This window comes from Pelodiscus sinensis, chromosome 3, assembly GCF_052426305.1.
Source record: "Pelodiscus sinensis isolate ZL-2025 chromosome 3, ASM5242630v1, whole genome shotgun sequence".
NCBI lineage: Eukaryota > Metazoa > Chordata > Testudines > Trionychidae > Pelodiscus > Pelodiscus sinensis.
In genome coordinates, this window is record NC_143054.1 from 72,387,964 (window position 1) to 72,412,333 (window position 24,370).

Consider the following 24,370-nt stretch of genomic DNA (forward strand, 5'->3'; position numbering starts at 1 on the left):
AGGTGCTCCATGGGATATTGGCGCAAACTCTATCCATAGCAGGCCTGAGCTTCTGTCTGTGGGGAGCTCAAATCCCTCGCAAACAGGGGCTGCTGCCACCCTATTCTGCTGCCTCTGATACAGCATGGTTGACAGAGGCAGCAGTATTGGGTGGCAGGTGGGAAACGTTGTGTGTGCCAATTTTTAAACTGGCTCCCCTTACGAACTGACTCCACTGATACAGAGGCAGCAGAATAGGGTGGCAGCTCCCCAGGAGCACACTGGCTGCCAACCCCATCCCTGGGGAATATTGAATAGTCATGTAACAGCTAAAGTTTGATGTGGTTACATGAATAGTCCATTACACAATACCTAACATCCTTAATGTATAAACACACACACACACACACACACACACGAGAGAAATGTGGTTTTTGTACCATTTGATACTCCTTTTCTTCTTCTGTCATTTCAGGTTCACTTTGCTCCTCTTGAGGAGCAGGAGAGGGACTCCTACTGACTTTTCCAAGACTTGTAGCTTCTGGGTTTTCAATGTCTTCTTCCTCATCACTATCCTGTAAGAAGAACAATGCATACTGTAGGATAAATTCATAATTAAAACATGACAGTTTCTATTTATGATAATCAACAGAAATTGAAATACAGAATTTCAGAATGAAACAAAACAGCTCTCCAAACAAATAAGTGATACTTAGTCCCACTCTACAAGCCCCTAAAGCCAGCAAGTCAAGCATAAATCAGCAGCTGAAATCTGGTTTGATGATCCTCAGATGGACTATTAAGCAAGTATTTGCAGAGAACAAGCCATGATGGGTTTTTTTCAGTTAGGACATACAAAGTTGTTACTGGAGGCAGGGTGAGGAAATCATGTGAGAGGATGAATGGAGATGCTTTTCCCCCAAGGGAATGCGATTTATTCAGGGTGCATGGATTGGAGGAATCTGACTACAGTCCAGAGAGAGGATTTTTAGTCAACAACTTAAGATACTAGTCAGGCAAGGTAGATGCCCACGGAGAAAAATTTGCAGCTTTCAACTTCTCACCTGACCTCTCTTTGTCCAGAAAGACCACCTCTGCAGTGGTCTGGTCACTGTAGGATAGGTATCCAACATTGTAACTTGTTCAGTAAACATGATCACAAACATAAAGCTACAGCATAAGGTTCCCTAAATTAGTTCATAAGAACATAAGAATGGCCATACTGGGTCAGACCAAAGGTCCATCTAGCCCAGTAGCCTGTCTGCCGACAGCAGCCAATGCCAGGTGCCCCAGAGGGAGTGAACCGAACAAGTAACGATCAAGCTATCTCCACCCTCTGATAAATAGAGGCTAGGGACACACCATTCCCATCCTGGCTAATATCCATTAATGCACTTACCTCCATGAATTTATCTAGCTCTTTTTAAAACCCTGTTATAGTCCTAGCCTTTACAACCTCCTCAAGCAAAGAGTTCCACAGGTTGACTATGCGCTTAGGGTATGTCTCACTTGTACCCTCTTTCGATAGAGAGATGCAAATGAAGACATTGGAAATTGAAAATGAAGCCAGGATTTAAATATCCTGCACTTCATTTGCATATTCATATTATGGCGCTATTTCGAAATAGCGCTCTTCTGAAATAACACACACTGTTAAGACGCGGTTATTTTGAAAGAAAACCCTTCTCTCTAAATAACCGGTAAACCTCATTGAATGAGGAATAAGCGTTATTTCGAGAGAAGGGTTTTCTCTCGAAATAACCGTGTCTTAACAGCATCTGTTATTTCGAAATGGCACCATAACGCGAATATGCAAATGAAGCATGGGATATTTAAATACCGGCTTCATTTTCAATTTCGAATGTCTTCAGTTGCATTCCTCTATTGAAAGAGGGTACAGGTGTAGACACACAAATAAAAGGAAGTTCTTCTTCACAGAGGCTTTTAAACCTGCTGCCCATTAATTTCATTTGGTAGCCCCTAGATCTTATATTATGGTAACAAGTAAATAACTTTTCTTTATTCACTTTCTCCACACCACTCATGATTTTTTATACCTCTATCACATCCCGCCCCTTAGTCTCCTCTTTTCAAACTGAAAGTTCTAATCTCTTTAATCTCACTTCATATGGGACCCGTTCCAAACCCCTAAGCAGTTTGACAAGCATGGTACATTAGTACTCAAATGAGTCCATGTACAAACAGTTTAATTCTTCACCTCAGAGTCTATGCCAATTAACAATTTATGGAAATAGCTAATAAAAGCCAATTTTATCACTGCCTCTTTGCTATTACAAACCAAATAATATTTTTTCCAGGTACACTTATATTTTTTGCCCATTATCTACCAAGGATTTAGAAAGGTCAGGTAAGTGCCTCTGAAGTTTATACAAAACTTAATTTTTAACACAAGTAGCAACCATTGTAGAAAAAAAAACTTTCAGTTTACAAGAAAACAGAAAAATGTTAAGATCTTTCACAAAAATACATATTTTGGTAAAAAGTGAATGTTTCTACTTACAAATTTGCTTTTCTGGGGTAACCGTGGACCATCTCCTTCTTCAGTTTCCTCATTTGCTTTCTTTTCTTTTTTAGACATCTGAGAACGTTGCTGTTCCATTCTCTCTTTCTCCAACTTTTTCTGCTTCTCTCGTTCCATTTTTTCTAGGCCCTCACGAATCCAAGCAGGAAGAGTTCTACGCTTTACAGCATCTGCATGACAGATTTAGTTTTGTGGAAGGAAAAGAATAAAAAAAATGCATCTCTCAATAACAACAATCTTTCTCTAAAATCATAATTACAGATTTCAAGTTTTATAATGAAAATCATGTCTTAAAATATGTTTCGGGGTTTCTTTCATTAAAATTAGGTTAACATGTACCAATCTGTGGAGGCTCCTGCTTCACAGGCATTGCGATAGGTGAACGCTGACGGTCTCTGAACGAAGGTCTTTCCCTTCGATTCTGGGGAGGTGCTGATGGTGCTGGAGGACCTGGTGGCCCTGGTGGTCCTGGCTGCCAATAAGGTGGATGAAATCCACCTTGAGGTGGACCAAAAGCAGCCCCATGCTGAAAGAGTAATGCAGTTCATTTTTCTTCACATTTAATACAATATACTCTAAGCTTATTCCTGGGGTTCCATATAGCATGTATGCATGCACATGCGTGTATTTTGTAAGTGGAACAGAAATCTAAACTAAAATCATGGATTTTTCTCCCTAGCTATGGTCTTTCTATCTGTTTTCTAAATATTTTTATCTAAAATGTCTAAACTTTCATTTTTATTTAAAAAGTGACTTATTTAAGACCAGGTTTTGAAAATAGATTTTAGAATATAAGCCAATAATGAATCTGTGAATGGGCCGCAAACAACTCTCTCTCGGCCATTAAAACTGAAGTCTGATTCCTATCTAGCTGCGATCAATATTACACAAATCCCTACCAACTATCAGTAGAATGCTCAGTTAAAGCTGGGGGCACAAAGTGCAGCCTGATGGCTAAAGCAGCATAAAGAGCCCTCAAGCATGAGCCTGCAATCATCCTTTTCCTACAACTACAATTTGAGGACAAAGGCGAAAAGCTCCAAATTTTTGTTGCTCATTGTTGTACTTCACCTGCAGTCTTCACTCATTTATGAAGGATATTACAAATAAAAATATACATAATGGTTGATAAAAATGACACATACATTATTAGGCAAGTTTGGTACAGCCCTGGCATACAGACCAAGTTGCCATGCAATTCAGAGTTGCAAAGTTGTGGCTCAGATGAGTGAATATATAGTTGGAGCCTAAAAACAGCCATTAGATACATTTCCAAGGACTGTATATAGATATAAGGCTACAAGTATCAAATATTTTCGGATAGGTTAAGTTAAAATTAACTTAGTTCGGATAAGTTAAAATTATTTAAATTACCAATTTTGGCATGATTTAAATGAGCAAACAGGAAACCATGATTAAAATAGATTTTAATCGTGTATTGCATTTGTATTTCTTATTTTCTATTAAAAAGTTGGTTCTCATTGGTTATTAATTAATGTATCTTTACCTGCAAGTACATATATTCTTTATACTAAATTTGGTATTACTCATTGGTAACCACAGGACACACTATATCTCTATACATTTATATAGCTTAACATGGTTTTTAACTGTTTTAATGTTTTATTATGCTTTAAATGGTATATATTATATGAATGACATTTATTTATTAGGTTCATTTGTGTGTGTGATTTCTGTCAAACTATTTGCACGTAAACTAAAATTTAAAATGCACAAAAGCAGCATTTTAATTTTTTATTAGTTAACTTAAACTACTTCAAGTGTGCTAGACACACAAAAAAAGTTAAATGCAAAACATGTTTTGATTAAAACTGATTAAGAAAAGAACTTTATTCTGGCCATCACTAGTGTTAGTAGGCATAAAAACAATAAAAATAAATAAAAACAACAGTTATCTGTAGTTAATAAATTGAACTGATTGTTTCTGGTTATCATGGCCTTCAAGATTTTACAACTACTGGTTGAACCTCTCTAGTTCAGCAATCTCTAATCTGGCAATATCTGTGGTCCAACAGGATTTCAGTTAGCCAGATGTCCAATTATCATAGGTGTGGCAAAGTTTCCTGCGGTCCCATAAAGTTTGTTTACAGCCAACAGTCCTGGCTCTCAATGTTCTATGCTGTTATATAGTTCGAATGTACCCTTAAACGTCTTCCAAGAGCCCAGTAAACAGTGGAAGTGTTGGCAACGCTGCTGGACAATATCGACTTGTGATTTGGAAAATTTTCTGGTTCAGCACCAGTCAGGTCCCAAAGATGCTGACACTAGAGAGGTTCAACGTGTAGCAGGTCCCCATTATTTCACAAAGTTTTTATTCAGACTGGAAGAGGAAAACAAGCTTTTTTATTTTTCGACTGCAATCAAATTTTCAACTTTTGTTAAAACTAGTCATAGAATTATCTGAATAATCCAAAATGAAGAAAACTCTAGTATCTGCTACTGCTATTAAAAGCGGGCACAGTACTTCAATAAACTCTGGTTCCAGGTGCATAGTTAATGATTCCCACCATCTCACTAAATGTGACTTCCTTTAAGACTTTGGAAGAAAACATATACAGATTAATATTTATAAATTATAAACATTACAATAATTCAATTTAAATTAAGACAATTGTATGAAGTCTTAAAACTTGAAATTTAATGTTAAATGTGTTTTTTTTAAAACCAGAAAAATGTTTTAAGTTTAAAATAATGTTTTGTTTCTTTTTAAATCAGTTCTTAGCTACTGCGGTTTATGATATACTTTTGAGCTCATTATCTGATGAAGTGGATTTTACCCATGAAAGCTCATGATACTATATATTTTTTCTTAATCTCTGAAGTGCCAGAGGACTACCCATTTTTTAAGTTACAGACTAACAAGATACCCCTTTAAGATATTCTTTTGATTATTCAAATAACTAGGGGTGCTTCTACACTGTAGGGCTTAACTTGAAATAAGCTATGCAAACTGAGCTACGTCAAGTGTGTATTTTATTTCAAAAAAGCTTATATCGAAACAGGGAGCATCTACCCAGCACTTATTTCAAAACAGAGCACTCTTCTTCCGACTTCCTTTATTCCTTGTACAATGAGGGTTACAGGAGTTGGAGTAAGTCGTCCTCCAGCTTGACAGTACTTTGACACTATTTCGAAATAACTCCTGTATAGACGTGGACTAAATTTATTTCGCAATAGCGCTAGTTATTTTGAAATAGTGTTGCAGTGTAGACATACCCTAAGACATTTAGTATTTCCACTATAATTTTAAATACCATTTGCTGCATCATCTGCTGCAGTGAGGACTTTTAGTACCATTTTTACAGGATTTTGAGTTTTCTATAAAATTTTGAATAGTAACAGCAAACAGAAGACTTCTGTCTTTACCTCACATCTAACAATAGGCTTGCCAATTTTGGTTGGATGTATTCCTGGAGTACTTGGTTGGATTGTCATCATGAGACAATCTTTAACTCCTGGAATCTCCAGACCAATTCTGCAGAGCTGGAAACCCTATCTAACAATGTTGCCTGACATAACCACAATTTAAGAATAGAAAAAGTAGGACAGAAAATAGAAAGAAATTCTTATACCTTTTGTCAGTCTTCCCCACAGATTTCTACTGTCTCTGAATACAAGGTAGATGTTCCAAAAGGTAGTGTGTGCTTAAAATCTATTTTAACAGGTTTGAGCACAACACCATTGAAAATTGGAAAAATAATCTAAAATAAATTATTTGGATAGAGAGTTGGCTAATACAACTCATTATAATATATTTAAAAAATCTATTCTTTACATACACTGCACATATCTGGTCTGCAAGAGTAAAGAAAAAATAGATGTAATCTTAAAAAATATATATAACTGTTTATTCATAGACTCAAAGATGATAGAGATGGAAAATACCAGTTGGATCATCCAGTCTACCTCCCCGCAAATGCAGGACTATATTCTATAGTACATTTTCTAGTATATTTATATATATGATTTTCTGACCTTTATTTAATGCTCTTTTCCTTTACATAACTTTGTCATATTAATGATATACTGGAAAACACTGAATCATTTTAATCTTTCACATAACCGTTTATCATTATTTGTATGGAAAAAATCTTGTTAGCTCAGAACTGAAAATTCTAAAGTCTTCTTTTGTATGTGTACTATATTTTGCATGTTAAAATGTAGCTTAGCTGCTAAGATTTAACAGCTATAAACTTCTTGTTGTTCGTAGAAATGAAGAGTAAGCGTCACTGCTAGATATTCTTAGAGGAACACTTCCACAGAAGGGACTCTGCACGTCAACAATATTAAAGTAACAAATGTGTTTCACCTGATAGTCAAACTGGTTCACTGGCCCCATTGCAAAGTTATCGGGTGGTCCCCCAAAGTTGTGATTGTTCTGGTTAAATATATGCCTGTTGTCAGGGCCAAATTCCCCACTATCCTGACTGTTGCTGTCTTCAGATGGAGGAACAATTTCCATTGGGCCAGGAGCTGGAGGCATCCATTGCTGATCTGGAGGCGGATGTGGAGGTTGGTGAGGCATTCCCCATTCTGTTCAGAATTTAGAATAAAATTCAGTATGACATTAACAATTAGACTTTGGTAGGTTATAAACATTTGTCTCTCTCATAAAGTGCTAAAATGTAAGACTTTCAGCTTTTGTTCAATGAGGAGTCAGAGACGTATAAACTGACATTATAGATGTGATCAAGTTACCCCTCCACCTACTCCTTGATAATAAGCTAGACTCCTGGAGCTCCATCTGTTTTTCACTATTAAGCAGTGATTTCTAATCCTTTAATCATTTTCCTGGTTCTTATTTGAACCTTCTCTAATTCTTAATATCTTTAAAGGTATGAAAACCAGAAATGGTTATATTTCAATAGTGGTTAGAGCCAATACCAAACACAGAAGTAATAAGATTCTTATTTATGCATCCTAAGGAAAGCTGGCCACGGTATTGTACTGCAAGCTCACTTTCAGCTGATTATCCTCCATAACACAAGCCTTTTCAGAGTTTCTGCTTCTAAGGATAGAGTACCCCATCCTGTCACTATGGCCTATATTCTTTGTTCCTAGATGTATGACTTTACATTTGGCTATACAGGTTAAACTTCTAAAATCCTGGACTCTCTGGTCCGGCAACATCCATGGTCTGGTGGAACCACAGACATTGCTGGATCAAAGAGCCCTGGCTGGCCAGGCTCAGGGGTTGGTCTGGTGGTGGGGAGCCCAACCATCTCAGCAGTGGGCTGCTGTGGTGGAAAGCAGAGCTCCTGGCTGGGGCTGGTGGTGGGGACTGCATCCCCACTGGGGCCATAGGTAGCAGAACCAGTGCCAGGGAATGCAGCCCCAGCTGAGCCACCACAGCAAGGAACGCAGCCTGGGTGACCTGCAGCACCCAGGAATGCTGCCCTGGCTGGAGCAGTGCAGCAGGGAGCACAGCTGCGGCCAGGCTGCAGACAGCGGGGCTGGTGGATGAGCAGGGCCGACAGCCAGGATGGGAGCCTTGACCTCCCCTGGTCTGGCAAACTCTGTGGTTTGGGAATACAGGCAGTCCCCAGATTACGTACAAGATAGGAACCGTAGGTTTGTTCTTAAGTTGAATTTGTATGTAAGTCGGAATTGGTGTCCAGATTCAGCAGCAGTTGAAACTGACCAGCAGCGGCTGAATCGGACACGCCTGGGGCAGAGCAGCTGGAGTGCTGCTGGGTTGGTCTGGTAGCACCGACCCTTGGTCAGCCGCTGCTGAAACTGATCAGCGGCTGATTCCAGGAAGCCCGGGGCAGAGCAGCTCTGCCTCGGGCTTCCTGTAGTCAGCCGCTGGTCAGTTTCAGCAGCGGCTGATTTGGGGACGCCTCGGGCAGAGCAGCTGGGGTGCTGCTGGGTTGGTCCAGTAGCGCCGCACCTCGACGCTGTGCGACCAACCCGGCAGCCCCCCAGCTGCTCTACCCCAGGCGTCGGCGAGAAAAGTCTGGTCTGCTGCGGGGGGGGGGGGGGGGGGGGGGGCACACTAGCTGCGCCCCCCCCCCCCAGCAGACCAGGGAGACGCGAAGCGGCTTTTCTCGCTGCGGAGGACGCGGGCGGCAGGACCACGGCGCGTCTCGGCAGTCCCGCCGCCCGCGTCCTTCGCGGCGAGAAAAGCCGCTCCGCGTCTCCCTGGTCTGCTGGGGGAAAGCGTCTCCTACACCGCTGGAGGCGGCGACAGTGAGGGAGGCTCCCTGCACTAGATGCACCCCCCCTCCGGTCGTAACTAGAGGTCCGACTTAAGTCGGACTGACGTAACCCGGGGACTGCCTGTACTCAAGTCCTGAGGGTGCCAAACCAGGGAACTCCTACCTGTACTGAAATGTATATTGCTTGCTTGCATCCAGCTTACCCACTAAGTCAGATTAAGAAGTCAGGTTACTGACAGAACAATTATTTACCATTCCTCCAATCTCAAACCTGATCAGTAATGATTTTATTCCCAAGTCATGGACAAAAATATTAAATTATATAAAAATTCCCTAGTACCCCAATAGTAACATAGACACTCAACAATAATTCAACATTTCTATGTTAAGTTCTTTAAGTTTACTATACAAGAAAGCTATTCGGAACTAGAAAAAAATCCAAAATCTTGAAAACATTATGCGGATTAGTACTGTCCATCTTATAGATGGCAACGAAGAACTTGATACTTGGGATGGAAGAACTAAGATGCTCTTAAGATACCTTTGCACTCTGTGGCTGCTCCGGAGTAGTTTGGACAGCCCTGACAACTGCCCTACTTACTGCCGCTCCCCTGGCTGCCCTGTGAAAAGAACTACTCAGACTCTCTGTAGTCCTGTATACTGCAGCCATGACTCCCCTGGATCTTCTGTGTCCCAGTTCAGGGACTTAGAAAAAGAGGAACAGCTTTGTGGTTTTCACCTTACATACATAAATTCCACCTTTCAAACTACTTTCTATACAACTTTGTGGTACATATGCAAGCTTAACCAGTGATGGTCTATTTAAATAAAGAATTCCACTCAGTTCACATAGGCGCATTTGCCAGCATGCCAATGGAACTTGGGGAAATCACTGTTTTAATCTTTTAAAATAATTTAATGTACATTTGCAGATTTGGGAATTCCCTCCTCCTCTCTTGTAGCTATAAAATCAAATGCAATTGTCAATGGCCCAATAAAACTACCTACAGACTTATAAAATGCATTCTTGCCAAATTTCATATTGCCATGACATTTTACAGATGTGCTAGATCTCTTTTTTAAAAATTAAAAAAGACAATGTTTGTGAAATAATTCTTAGCAGTAAAACAGCAATAATTCTATTTCTGTGCTTAAACTCATGTATTTTTTTTTTTAAATGAAACTTTCAGGACAAAAATTCTCCTTGATAAGAATAAATGTATATGTTTCAACCAAAAATTAAATTTTTGAGCAAATTAAAATTAATTGAAAGTGACCCATTTTATTCTAAAAGTTTGGTTAATCTTAACTATGGGCACTCCATGAGTGGTGCTTATACATGGGTAGGGAAAGACCTTGGGAGAGAGGATAACCTCAAAAAACAATATAGATACAGTAAAAGTATATTTCACAAAGAGCCCTCTGCCCTTTCTGGTCTCCATCCAACCTGTTGTACCTTGAAGGAACATTACAGCAAGTATTCACCAGTCAAGTACTGGACAGAACTTTTTGACAGGTTATGCAACAACTTTGCCCAAAACAGCTATAAAAAAGTTGTAAGAGTGATAATAGATGGCTTCTTCCTCAGAAGCACACTGTGCCCTTAAATGCTCCAGCTCCTACCAACCTGGGAATAAGAAAGGAAACAAGTAATTGAATTCTAGGGAGGAGCTATTACCAAACATCCATTTACCATACTATATTAAAATTCAAAGACAAAACCCAACAAAGACTATTATATACACACACTCTGGCACCTTCGAAAATTTCAGATGATTATATATTGCTGTAAAATCTTAACGGTTGTACACCTTACCATCCTTGAACCAGCTCTGTGTTGAATGTAGACATGTTAGCAAAAGTAAGTGGATAATGTAGTAGGCAGGGTGACATCCACACAGAAAACAGAAACATGGCATAATATAAATAAATGTTCACACACATCAAATTGCCAGATAAAAAACTAAAACATGAGAGGGAGTGGGGAGGAAAAGCAAACAAACAAACCTGGCTGCCACATTCTGTTGAAGTTGGGATCCCCCTGAAAATTACTATGGTTGTTTGGGCCAGGTTCTATTCCAGAAATATCCTGTCCGTTTGGCATCATTCCCTGTTGTTCCACCACATTCTGCTGCCCCGAAGCTTCCCGTTGGGCAATCCATGCCTGAGCTAACGCAGCCCAATCAATCTGGCCTAAAACAAATTCAGAAAACTTCATTTCAGTATTTAAATTTGCAAAATACAGCTCTACTAGTGATAAATATTTTCTCTACATAAAAGAATCACTTGATTTATCTACAACAATTACCTTGAAGAAGACTCATGGCATATACTGGTAATTAAATTTTTATTCCAGATTGTAAATATGTCAATGTGTATATGAATACTGTTGCAATGGAGTGTCTTTACATATATATTATACTATATATCCCGTGTTAGTTTTTCTATCATTACCTGAATGAATGGTAGTTTTACTCTTGTTGAGAGTAAAGAATACAAATTCAGATTTAAGAAGATGTAAACTGCAAATTTTAAACTTCATGAAGTTGAGTTTAAGGAAAATATTGTAGTCTGTGTTAAAGTTATCTTTTATCTTCTTATAATGGTCTTTTGAGTTCCTACTCCTTCCCTCCCCCCCTTTTCTTTATAACTCACATTTTTACCTTGTCTACTCTCCCAATAATGTTTTCTTAATTATTGTTTGTTCTGCTTTGATACCGGACTTGCTTTTTTTTGTTCCACATTTGTTCTCCTACCACCACTCCTTGCATTAAAGGAAGAGACCAGAACAGGAACTAGAAATAACTGAAATCGTGCCACGAAACAGCAGACAATAGATATTAGGTACTTCAAAAAGTCTTCAAAGTTAAAAACTACATATTAATTACTCCTGATTTTTAAGTGATCTATGTTCAGATGCATACAAGTAAGAGCACAGAGCTCCATTTGCTAGTCATCTAGTTTAAAATGAACATTTTCCATTATTCATGTATTTGTTGCCATACACTGTTGTGTTATTCTTATTTCATATATTATTTATGGAGGACATAAGTTTAGCTGTAAGAACCTTTTGCAGCCACATATATTTTGAGCACTTCTGCTTTTCTACAATTCCTATCTGTACCAATTTTTGTCCTGTACAACACTAAAATGAGTTATTTTAATAATTATACAGTGCCTTAAATCTGAAAAGCACTTTATTTTATAGAAACACATGCACAGGAAGGTTCAGGACTTGTTTGTGGTAAAGATTTAAATAGATGCCAGTTCTCCTGGTCCATAGTCCTCCAACCCCACAAGGCTCACTGTGGGCAGGAGGCAGCAGTCCTGCAAGCTGGGGGCTGCTCCAGCTGGGTTGGAGTGGACATCCCCTCCTCCCCGCCAGGATCCTCATTAAGTGCTTAACCAGTTAAACCTAACCATTTAACCGATTAACTAATTAAACGGGATTTTACATCTCTATTTGAGCAGGGACTGTCTTATGTGTTTGAAAAGCATGCTGTATACCATTTGCATTATTGTAACCAAAATAAATATTTGTTTACACAAAACAGCTTTCACTGAAGTGATTTTTAAACACATCTGCATGCACACTTTACCACACAGGCATTTTCAAATGCTAGGTTTCTCATGACTGAGTTTGGCCAAAAGCCAAAGTTTCTGAAAAGAAAGACCAAGAGACTTCAAGAATCACTAAGGTGACAAAAATCAAGAATACAGCAGGCTAACTGTTGGGAATAGACTAGGGGTGGGCAATAAAGTGGCCTTGGGCTGCCCCAGAAGGGGCTGAGCCTCGGGCAGAAGGCATGGGGCCAGGAGACTTCTAGTGCTCCTTCCCGTCATAAATCCTGATTGGCCTGGAGTGGGGAAGCATGTTAACTTCTGCTCCCTCCCACCCACCCTGGTGCCTAGAGAGAATCGCCAGCTGTTTTAAAACAGCTGGCCGTTCCCTCTAGGCACCACAAGGGGAGGAGACCTTGTGCTTTCCCCGCCCCAGGCCAATCAGGGCCTGGGGAACGTGGCAGCTAAAGAGAGCTGCCAGCTAGCAGTTCCCATGGATGCTGCGCACCCATCAGGGGAGAGACTTTGTGTGTTCCCCTGTCCCCAGGTCTCGATTGGCTGGGGGAAGGGGGAGGAGAGAGAGAGAGGATGCGGGAATGGCAGGGTGGCCATAGACTGGATCCACCAGCTTGGTGGGCTGGATCCAGCCTGCAGAGGCCCCTTTGCCCACCTCTGGAACAGACTATAGTCTGTCAATACTATACCAATCCAAGACAAATCAATTCGCTTACTTGTACTGTGCATATTAAACATCAATAGATTAAAAATTAAAAAATAAAAATTCTTATAAGCATCGTTGTGTCTAAGAATCATTATGGTCTATTTGTTCAAAAGAGCATCAGAAATCCCATTTTGAAATAGCTGATATAAGAAAGGAGTAACCAAAATCCTGCTATAATCCAAGGACTAAATTTCAAAAATTAAACTAAACTGTATTTTGACAGCACAAATCTAGTTATTTACTTACTTGGATCTTGCTGATGTTGGAAGGACTGCATCCACTGTTGCTGGTTCAAAGGCCATTGCTGCCAAGGCTGTCCACCTTGATCCCACATCTTTAACTCTATATATTCTACAATTAATAAAAAATTATTTTAGTTTTGAAGTTATACTCATGAAGTTTTACAAACGTGAGCCCACTACACATTGCACAGAGACATTTAATTCTTGTAAAGCTATGCTGACAAAGCAATGCTGGTTTAAGGAGGTTAAGAAGCGAGTAATTGGTAACTGTACTGCCTACATGATTGGTCAATAAGGGAAGGCTCTCTGTGCCAGATTGCACCAGGTCTGGGAGCTACCCCTGCTGTGGCTCTGCAGTTTAAATGTAGTAGCAGCTGAGGGTGCAGGCAGCCCAGCTTCTATATTTGAACTGCAGAGCCACAGAGGGGTAACTCCCAGAGCTGGTGCAAGCCACGGTTCCAAGACTACTGCAGCTCTGTATTTTAAATGTAGTAAGAGCCACCAGGCAGAGCCATGGAGGGGCTAATGCCCAGGGCCAGAACGAGCCAGGAATGAGTAAGTCCTGGTTTGTGCTGGCTATAGGACCACTGAAGCTCTGCCTCCCTTGCCCCCTCCCTCTGTGCACTGCAGAGACGGCACTGGCTCCTGCTTCCCTGCCCCCTTGCTTCCTCTAATAGAGGCAGCAGTGGTGGGGTGGGGAGAAGGGGTGCCAGCTCCCCAGAGCTGGTGATCAGGTTATCAGGCTTTTAAGCCAGTTCCTCCCAGCACTGGCTTCTGCAGCAAGAGGGGGGCAGGTGAAGTCAGCATATGCAGAGAGCCAGCTTAAAAGCTGCCTCCCCATGTGCATGGCTCCTACTACCCCCCTCGCACCTGTGCTGCTGCCTCTCTATCAGAGGAGGCAGATCAGGTGCTTGTGGGGAGCTGGTTTAAAAGCTTGCTCCCCACAGGCACTGGCTCCTGCTTCCAGCCCCGCCTCACTGCCTGTGATACAGTGATAGCAAGATGGGGATGGTGGCAATGCATTTCGTCAACAGGATTAACCAATACGCCCAGGCTTATCAGTTAATCGTGTACACGCGGACATCCATAACAAGGAATGCTGTTATCAAGCGACAAAGAAAGGTTCTGATGCTGAAAGCTGATCTGCACGGACTTTACTGGGGCTCCAGACAGACAACAGATTTTACCCACATAAAGTAACTTGTAGAAGTAGGACCAAAATGCATTGTATTCATGTAATTACATGTAGTACAGGTAAGAGAAAATGCAATTTTGGAAGCTGTGAAACACTGTGCAGGCTTTGAACAAGACCAGATCAATTTTGAGATTATAAAAGGGATTACCAGCATGAATTTATTTTACTACTTAAACCACCTTTTTATTACAATAGGGCTACTCAACACACGGCCCGTGGGTAACATGCGGCCCACAGAATTTGTTTGCGGCCCGCAATGGTCTTCTGTTGATATGCATTTTAGTACAGCCAGTCCCCAAGTTGCAAACGGTCGACTTATGACCGTTTGCATTTATGACCAAAGCTGTCGTAAATGGCGGACCCTGAATTACAAATGCGATCTGCACTTACAAACAGCGTGGTCGCTTGTAACTCTATGGGGTCTCACATATGAACAAACCAAATTATGACTAATTGCTTGGTCCTTAACCAATTCTTAAGTCAGGGAGAGGCGGTAGTTCAATTCCTGGACTGTCATTGCTCATTAAAGTGCTGTCACATGGGTGGAAATTGGGTAAATATTGTATTTTACTAATATCAACAGACCTGACTTAAATGGGGCCTGTGTGTTGTGTAGTCTTGCCTTAATCTTTGTGTTCTTTCACACTGACAGGCACGAAGCTATTTGCATATATATTTGCATGTATATGCAACCACACTTAAGATGTGGCCCTCGGCATGAGCTGTGATTATCATTCTGGCCCCCCGAGCTTACAAAGCTGAGTAGCCTTGTATTACAGGAGTAAAAACAAAAATGTCATAGTTGCAGTAAGATACTGTACCATTCCATGGCACCACTTTAGGACATACTAGACTGCTAATAGCACAAAGACAGTGCACAAGTCAATAGCATCTTGATTAGGGATGTAATATCCCATTTAATTAGTTAACTGGCAAAACTTTACGTTTAACTGGTTAACCAATTAAACAGGGGCGAGCTGGATTGTCCCCCTTGCCAGCGGCAGGGGGCCCGCTCCAGCCCCGTGGAGCCCACTGCAGGCAGGGGGCTGGAGTGCCCCTGCCTGTGGCATGCTGAGCTGGCTGGCATGAGCTGCTCCAGGTGGGCTGGAGCAGCTCCCTGCCTGCAGCAGACCCTGCGGGGCTAGAGCAGCTCCCATAGGTTATCCATAACTTGTATGGTTGAGGGTTACTGGTTAACCATTCACATTCCTTGATCTGTAAATAAGAAGCCACTTCGTTTTTGTGATAACGGAAAGACAGAAAAAGTTACTTGAAGGGTGGATTGATTTAAATCATTGATTTAAATCACTAAAAAAATGATTTAATTCAAGTTTACCACTGATACTCATATTTCTTCAAACAATGGTGCAATTCTGATCACTAAAACATGTTAAACTTACAGCTCAATATAGCATTTTACCACAACTAAGAGGATATACTTCTGTGCGATATTTCTAGAAACTTGATTATTAATTTAGGAAATATTATATAATACTTATTACCTGTGTCAAGCTGCAGATGCAAAAGCAGTACATTAGGAATGGAAAGAACTAAATCATACAAACACTTATATTTAAGATTTAGTTCAATAAAATATTTCACATTTGCAATTGCAGCAGTCTCCTAAGTTGCCGGCTAACAGCTGTCCTTAAAATTTTTAATTTTCAAATTTTATTAACTCAACAAGAAGAGTCCTCAGAACACTAAATGTATGGTGAAACAAAATATAGGACTATGTAGCACTTTAAAGACTAACAAGAGTGCTACATAGTCCTGTATTTTGTTTCAGCTACACCAGACTAACACGGCTACTTTTCTATCACTATTCTAAATGTATGGCGTTCTTAAAACTTTTAATATTCTCTCTCCTATTCTGCACTCCCAGTGTCATTTTGATCAGATCTGAATCCAAGTTACCAAAAAATTAAGACTGACTTAGAGTGCACTTAATTTTGGAATAAGCCCCATAGAAAACAAGTATAGGATGGGGCTCCTTTTGAGAATGATGGGTTATGCTGAAGTGAAATAGAGAACAGATCCTCCACGTGATGTGGTGCTGTAGAAATATACCACTGGGAGACTATGGTCATCAAGCCAGTCTGGCTAGCTACGGGAGGATCACCTCAGTGTAGGAAAGTATTTTGTTACCAAAGATCCAGCATTTTGTAAGACCTGGTAATACTGTGAAGTGACAAGATTTTAAGATTATAGCTAGCAGTTAGTTAATCTGAAGCAAGTTATCTATTTTATCTGAAACAGACAATTAAAATAAACCCAATTCCAAAATTCCATGTGAAGAATATATCTAGAATGTGAAGTTGGGATGTAAAATCCCAATGAACCTAAAAGTAACATTTAACCTGTTAGCTGCTTAAGTTCAAGAATATATTTCCCTTCCAAAGAGAAACAGTGGAACCCCTTTGCGAAGGAAGTAAATAGCTGGAAAATACAGTTCAGTGTACAAAGAGATTCTGGGAGCTTGAAGCTGAACATCTCTCTTGCTGGCTACATTCAAATGTTAAGCAAGACACTTTCCCTCTAATAGAGTGGTACTTCAGTTTGGCATTTAGCAAAGGAGTAACTGGATATTAAAGGTTCAGGAAAGAATTTGAATTTCCTATGTGCCTACCTAGAAATCTGGTGCTGTAAGTAAGGATGCTAGATATAGAGTAATTGAATAGTCATGTAACCGCATGAATTCTCATGAGTTACACGACTATTTGGCTGCCGGTCCTGGGGACTATCAATGTGCTCTGGCCCCATTCCTGGGGAGACCCCTGCCACCATGTGCTGCCAGGGAGGAGCTGGTCTGTGAGGGGAGCCAGTTTAAAAACCAGCTGCCAGCACAGATCAGCTGCCTGTTGCTCCCCTGTCTGAGGGGCAGAGGGAGACTGAGCCTCCCAAAGACAGATCCTGCTGAGGGAGGGTTAGAGCAGTGTTTCTCAACCTTTTTTTATAAAGCACCCCCTTTTTTAAAAAAAAAAAAAAAAACCCCTGTAAGTACCCCCTTTTGAAAAAAATAACTAGTAGCTACAGTTTTCAGAGACACACAATTTTTTTCTACCATCGCAACACATATGTTTGAACAACTTAATTACAGCCAGGCAGATGATGAAAGTTTTGGATATAAAAAGTACAAAAATAATAAAGCGCTGTAAAACTTACAACAAAAATTCAGTTTTCTCCAAATTTCAGTTGTGTTGAAGAACCCCCCCCCCCTTCTCTCAAGTACCCGTAAGGGTACTTGTGCCACTGCTTGAGAAACACTGGGTTAGAGAGCGGAAGATGCTGCTGCAAAGCAGCCTGTTTGTGGCGACCCAGGCTGGCTGCGGACAGAAGCTGGTCTGGCAGCATCCCATACATGGGAAGTGGGAGCTCCCCGAGGACAGAGGCTGCTCCGCCTACCACAGAGCAGCCTCTGTCCACGGAGAACTCAGATCCCCCGTAGACAGGGGATGATGCCGCAAAGCAGCTTCTGCCCTTGGCAGGTCCAAGCTCACTGTGGACAGAGACTGTTCTGTGGGATACATAGCAGCCTCTATGGGAAGTCTGGGCACACGGCAGCCTCCTCCTCACAACTGCCTCTGATGGGGGGTGGAGGCGGGGGGGAGAAGGGCAGGCAGCAGATGCAGCAAGGGGGGAATGTGTCTAGTTGAAAAGATTAACCAATAAGCCAAATACATGTGTACAAGTTGACTATACATTGATACCCGTAGCTGTAAGTGTAATGGCATGTCTAGTGCTTTCCTATGGCTCAATTAACTCAACATCTATGGCAGATTATTGGAGCCAAGCACAACTGGCAAAATTACAGTGGGGACTTACCCACCATACAGCCAGCTCATTAGAGAGGGAAGCACAGAGATTACTTAAAAGACACCTATGTGCATCTCCCCCCAACATAGCAATGTGCTCTCTTCAGCCACAGCCAAAAACAATGGTCACAATATCCTATATAAAATAGTGATAGAAATGTAGCCATGTTAGTCTGGTGTAGCTGAAACAAAAAACAGGACTGTGTAGCACTTTAAAGACTAACAAGATGGTTTAATAGGTGATGAGCTTTCGTGGGCCAGACCCACTTCCTCAGATCAAATAGTGGAAGAAAATTGTCACAACCATATATACCAAAGGATACAATTTTAAAAAAATGATCACAACGAAAAGGATAAATCAAATTTCTGAACAGAAGGGGGATGGAAAGGGAGGGAAGAGGGGGAGGTAAATGTCTGTGAGCTAATGATATTACAGGTGATAATTGGGGAAGCTATCTTTGTAATGGGTAAGATAGAGTCTTTATTCAAATTTGCGTGTAAAGTGTCGAATTTAAGCATGAATGACAGTTCAGAGGATTCTCTTTCAAGTGTAGTCTTAAAAGGCCTTTGAAGCAGGATGCAGGTAATCAAGTAATTGAGACAATGTCCTTTCTGGTTGAAATGGCAAGAAACTGTTTTTTCTTTGTGATCCTGTCTGATATCTGTTTTGTGGGCATTGATCCTTTGGCAAAGTGTCTGAGATGTTTGTCCAATGTACATAGCAGACAGACATTTTCGGCACATGATTGCATAAATTATATTTCTGAATGCGCAGGAATGTGTGTTCTTGATCTTATAACTCACTTGGTTAGGTCCAATAATGGTATCAGCAGAGTGAATATGTGGACAAAGCTGGCAACAGGGTTTGTTGCAAGGGAAGGTACTAGTGTGGTATGTCCTGTGGTTGTTGGTAAGAATCATCTTGAGGTTAGGTAGTTGTCTATAGGAGACTATGGGTCTGTCTCCCAGAGACAGATTATACGGTTAACGATTACATGCAGGCTCCTGGCCGCACTCTGCATCAGCGGGGTGGCAGCTGGCTCCCCAGGAGCACGGCCAAGAGCCGTCATGTGCTTGGAACTGCCTTAAAAGCCAGCTGCTGCCTGGCACTGCTGCCTCTGTCTTAGAGGCAGCAGTGTAGAACAACAGCCTGCTCTACAGGAGCAGGGATGCAGGCGGGAGCCAGTGTGTGCTGGGAGCCAGCTTAAAAGCCGTTTCCTGGTGTGCATTGGCTCCCAGGAAGCCAGCTGCAGCCTCGCGAAGCTGCCTCTGTAACAGAGGGCAAAAAATGGACAACTGCACTGTCTTATATGCATTTTCTGATGTTTGGTGAGATAAAGATGAACACACTCAGGTAATTTCAAGTCACCATAACCTGCCATATTTCTTCACCTGTCTGTGGATTACATAACCTCACAAATCTGTGACTAATGTAACAAACATATCAAAACTCTTCTTAAATTCTTATATAGATGATTACATTGATATATAAACAGCTGCAGGACTGTAAGTTTACACAAGATTTTTTTTAAAAGTTGTGGTAAAAATTCTACTCAATTTAGAAAACATTCAGAAAAAAATTGATGGGTGCACAAAGAAGTGAAAACAAGACATCCCAATTGAGAGAACTGGCACTGGATTTTTCAAGAGATCATCTAACATACTGCATTTCTGAATAGTACGATCAGTCTATTTTTAGACTGTAATATGCTTCCTGAAGAATCTGTTTTCTACCGAAACCAAGCATACTGATGAGGTACACTGCTAGATACATAAGTAATATCTGTGCACCAAAGAAGGGAACTCTTACAATACTTGGCTAGCAAAATAAATGTAAAACCCATCCAAGGCCCAAGGCAAAATGTAACCTGTCAATAGTAACCTTATGAATTCATACCTGATTTGCCAACCCCGGAAGGAGAGAAAGAAACTGGAGGCACCTGCCCCTACAAAATCTTACTTTGCATATGGATGAACCAAATCAAAGGCCTAACCTGCTTGAAACTGGGGGTTTCATTTTAAAGCAAGAACATGTTACATTCCTCCCCATCCTGAGCGGAAGGCTTTTATTGTGTATTTCAGAGAAGACAATTACAAGCATGATAGTAACAGAAGAAATAATACATTAGACACTATGAGGTTACATTTCTCCAAATCAGACAGCTCCCAGTTTTCAGTGGAACAACGGCTACATAATTAAGGACCCAAACCCTCAGTCCTTATTCACAGCAAGCAGTACATCACTAAATCCTTACACATCAGGGTAATTATGTTCCTAGAAATCTGTGTGTATACGAAAATGCACAATATAAACTAAGAATAAACAGGAAAAACAGTATTACATTCCCATAAATGATAAAATTGTCAAGTTGGGGGCCTAAGGGCTGGGTGTGTGGGACTTGGGAGGGATCACGGGGTACCAGTTCTGGGGAGTGCTCACCTCAGGGGATTCCGTGTGTCTGCAGGAGGCAAAGATGTGACCAGGCGGCTCTGCATGTTGCCTCTGCTCATAGACAACACTCCGGGAGGGAGGGGGGCAGCGCATAGAGCCACCCTGGCCACATCTCTGCCAGGAACAGCAGGCATGAGGAGCACTTTCTAGTGCCCCATCTCCTTGCTCTGAGCTCCCTCTATACCCAAAGCCCTCTATCATGAGCATGCTACATAAAAATAGTACACACAACATAAAAGTAATAGGTCACTAAAACAAAACTATGATATGTAAAAAATGGGTGCTACATAAAGATTTACTGTATTCATACACGATGAGAAGTACTGTGGCACCTTATAGACTAACAGATTTATTGGAGCATAAGTTTTCGTGAGCAAACATCCACTTTGTCAGATGCATTTTGACCACGAAAGCTTATGCTCCAATAAAGCTGTTATTCTGTAAGGTGCCACAGGATTTCTCATTGTTTATGCAGATTCAGACTAACACGGCTACTCTTCTGATGCTTGTGTTCACACAAGCAGTCCCGCTCCATGGAACTGCAAGTGTAAGTATTACTCACTCAGCAGGAGTAAAGATTGAAAACTTGAGATCTGATTACAGCATTTAGAAAAGTTACATCTCTGCTGAGCTGTTCAACTAAGTATAGGCATTTTGCAAATTATAATATTGGTAATACTGCTCCTTAGGAGCCATGAATGGAATGATCATCAGAAGTGAAGATGCAACACAATATATATTTCATATTAAGCATTTAAAAGAGTTATCCTGTTAATTTACCAGTTATAGACTCCTAAGGCTGTTACTGAAAAAAACCTCACTCGTAAGTATTCATGCGTTGGTCATTAGCGCACCAAAATAACACTACATCACTGTATCAACAAGTATTACAGCTAGCAGCTGAAGCAGCTCTCTTTAAGCTAAAAAAAGAAGGGTTTGTGTTGTTCCATCAGGCAGACCATGAACCTAGCTCTACTGCTACTCACTGTCTTGCAAGTGAACAAGGCACAGCCCGAGGCAGAACCGTCTCTGCGACCTAAACACAGCACAGCCTGAGTGTATGCAAACCAGTAACCAGGATGGCTCAACTACGGTTCAGAAGCAGCCCTGGACACAAGGGGCAGGTCTCCCACGCCTACAGGCAGAGACATCAACAAAGGGTTTCCCTTCCCGCTTGCATAGCACCGTGTGCCACGCGCTCCAGCCCATTGGGTTCTGCCCAAGTTGACCACTCACGCATGCGCAATACGGGATTATGAGACCCGTCTCCATCAGTATCTTGTATATCCCCCCGCCCACCCTCAGGACAGCAGCGCATGCGCACCGCGAGAAACTGGGGACCACTTTCTCCAGTCACCTCGGTTGTACCCCAGCTCTCTCTCGCAGCGCATGCGCAAGTGCCAACCGCCACGGGGGTGCAAGATGCTTTTCCTCATCGGAACGTAAATCCCCCCCAAGGGCAGAGGGAGCCTCGCGCTAGCCACGAGCTACTCGAACAACCGCGCCGAGCGCCCTGCAGCCCCTCCCCCCTCGGCTCCGCGGGGCGGCGGTGCCGGTCGCTGCAGCCCCCGGTCTCTGCGAGAAGCGCCGCCCGCCCAGTTACTTACATGCGCCCTCTCCTCCCCCCGCCGGTCACAAGCGGAGCTGCGACGTCTCCTTCACCGCCACCACCGCTTCCTCCCCCCTTTACTCCTCGTCTTCACGAACAAGACAACATGGCGCCCGCTGGCTTTCACCCGGTAGTGAAAAGTGCGTCACTGAGCTGACCGCTTCCTGGGCAGGGTGAACGCTCTCGGCCGCCATCTTTAATGTGGGCAACAGACTGGTCGTCGGCAACGCCTTAGCAATCGCCCTCTTTACTAAGGGGAAGGAGGCTTGCAGCCATCTTTAGCAAGGGCAAGCCCCACGCCTAACCCGCCTACCGAGGGTGACTGCACCGCTGTCACGCCTACAACGTAGGGCGGAGAAACCCCTGTGGCTTCGGCAGCGACCGCAAAACGCTGCTGCTGGGCAACGGGAGGTATCTTGAACTGAGCTACAACAGCCGCCCGATCAACTCCTCAGCCTCTCTCCCCTCCCCACTCCATGCTGCTTTCCTACAGCCTCACCTGTGCCCCCTTCCATCTCTGCCACGTGCCGCCCCCTACTCCGTCGCTCCCCCAGCCTCATCACCACACCCCACCCGCTTCATCCAGTCTCCCTCACCGTGACCTGTCACGCTCCTACCTAGCCCCTACACCCCCACACAACGCCTGTCCTCCTCCCTGATCCTCCCACACTTTCTACCCCACTACATGCTGTACCCGCCCCACTCCCACAATCCTCATTCCTTACCCACCTCACCCCGACCTATAGCCGCCCTCGCAGCCATCTCACACCACCCCCTTTCTCATAGACACCCTATACCAGCCCCTATTCCTCACCCACACAACCTGTACCATACAGATCCCTCAACCCTCTCCCCAGGTACACCATCAACATTTACCTTCCTCTTTGTATACATTCCCACCCCAACCCATTTCCCTCCAGGCAGACACACTTTTGTCTCATTCCATACTCCTTGCTGCACACAGACCTCTTGCTACATCCTGTATCCTTCTCTTCACTAAAACACACCTCTGTTCACCATAACTCATCCTCTTACACACACATACATGCAACCTCTACACTTCCTACACCCAGACAACCACAACCTATAGCTTTCCTTACATAGATACTCTTGCCATAAGCCAAAGCTGGTGTCATCTCTGGCCTGTTGAATGATGACGTCGCGTGCTGAGAAAATGTGCACTGATGCCCAAATTGCAGATGTCCTGAATAGGGACCTGCACTGAGAAAGCAGCTGACAATGCCTGCGATCTCATAGAACAAATGATCAGGTTAATTGGAGGTGGAGCACCTGCCTGATCATAATACAAAGAATAAAATTCTCTAAGCAGAGAGAGGAAGGCCTCCAAGCCTATTAGTTAACAATATAAACAGCTGACTAGATCTATAGAATGTCTCAGTCCTTTTTCTGTAGAACACTAGGACCTGCCTCATATCTAATAAGTGAAGACATTGCTCCTCTATTTACATGCGGTTTCAGGCAGAAAACCAAACTGAAAATTGCTTGACTGCAATGGAACTGTGAATCATTTCCAGGAGGAAAGAGATTGCAGGTGTAAGTGCACCTTATCATTTAAAAAAAAAAATCAAGGTACAGTGGTTCTGATGTGAAACATGGAGCTCCAACAGCCTTCTGACTGACGTGATGACCACTGAGGCGGCCATCTTTTAGAAAGATGTGTTAATGAGCATGTTACTAGCAGCTCAAATGGGGAATACATAAGCTTTGATAAGATGAGGTTTAGGTTCCAGGAAGGAATGGGTTCTCTAATCTGAGGGTATAACTGCTAACTCCTTCAGGAAACAGACATCACACAGGAGAAGAGACACCTGGAGTGAAGAATGTGACAGCGAAATTGGGCTCTAGGAAGACCAGATGGAGAACTGCTTCTATTTTGCAAGGTAAGTAACCTTGATAGAGAGCTTCTTACTACCTAACAAAACCAGATCACCTCCTCTCCCAGACTGAGAGCTAAGGTTTGGATGGGGCAACCGACTGTGATCAAGTCTGGATGTAAAGGAAGCAGATGTGGGGCTGCCACCGAAAGAGCAGTGGTGAACTAGCATGGCCTTAGC

The 24,370-nt window shown here is 42.3% G+C and overlaps 1 protein-coding gene across 1 annotated transcript in view; it reads right to left on the bottom strand.

The window, feature by feature from the left end:
* Positions 1-22,440, bottom strand: part of PNISR (PNN interacting serine and arginine rich protein) — a 38,000-nt gene extending 15,560 nt beyond the window's left edge. The window contains exons 1-7 of the mRNA XM_006118432.3: positions 22,294-22,440; positions 13,229-13,333; positions 10,708-10,893; positions 6,852-7,075; positions 2,861-3,047; positions 2,501-2,691; positions 420-554 (exon numbers count right to left, since the gene is read on the bottom strand). Of these exons, the coding sequence (XP_006118494.3) occupies positions 420-554; positions 2,501-2,691; positions 2,861-3,047; positions 6,852-7,075; positions 10,708-10,893; positions 13,229-13,316 (1,011 nt within the window). The 5' untranslated portion in view covers positions 13,317-13,333; positions 22,294-22,440. The remainder of the gene's footprint in view (positions 1-419; positions 555-2,500; positions 2,692-2,860; positions 3,048-6,851; positions 7,076-10,707; positions 10,894-13,228; positions 13,334-22,293) is intronic.
* Positions 22,441-24,370: the final 1,930 nt, after the last annotated feature.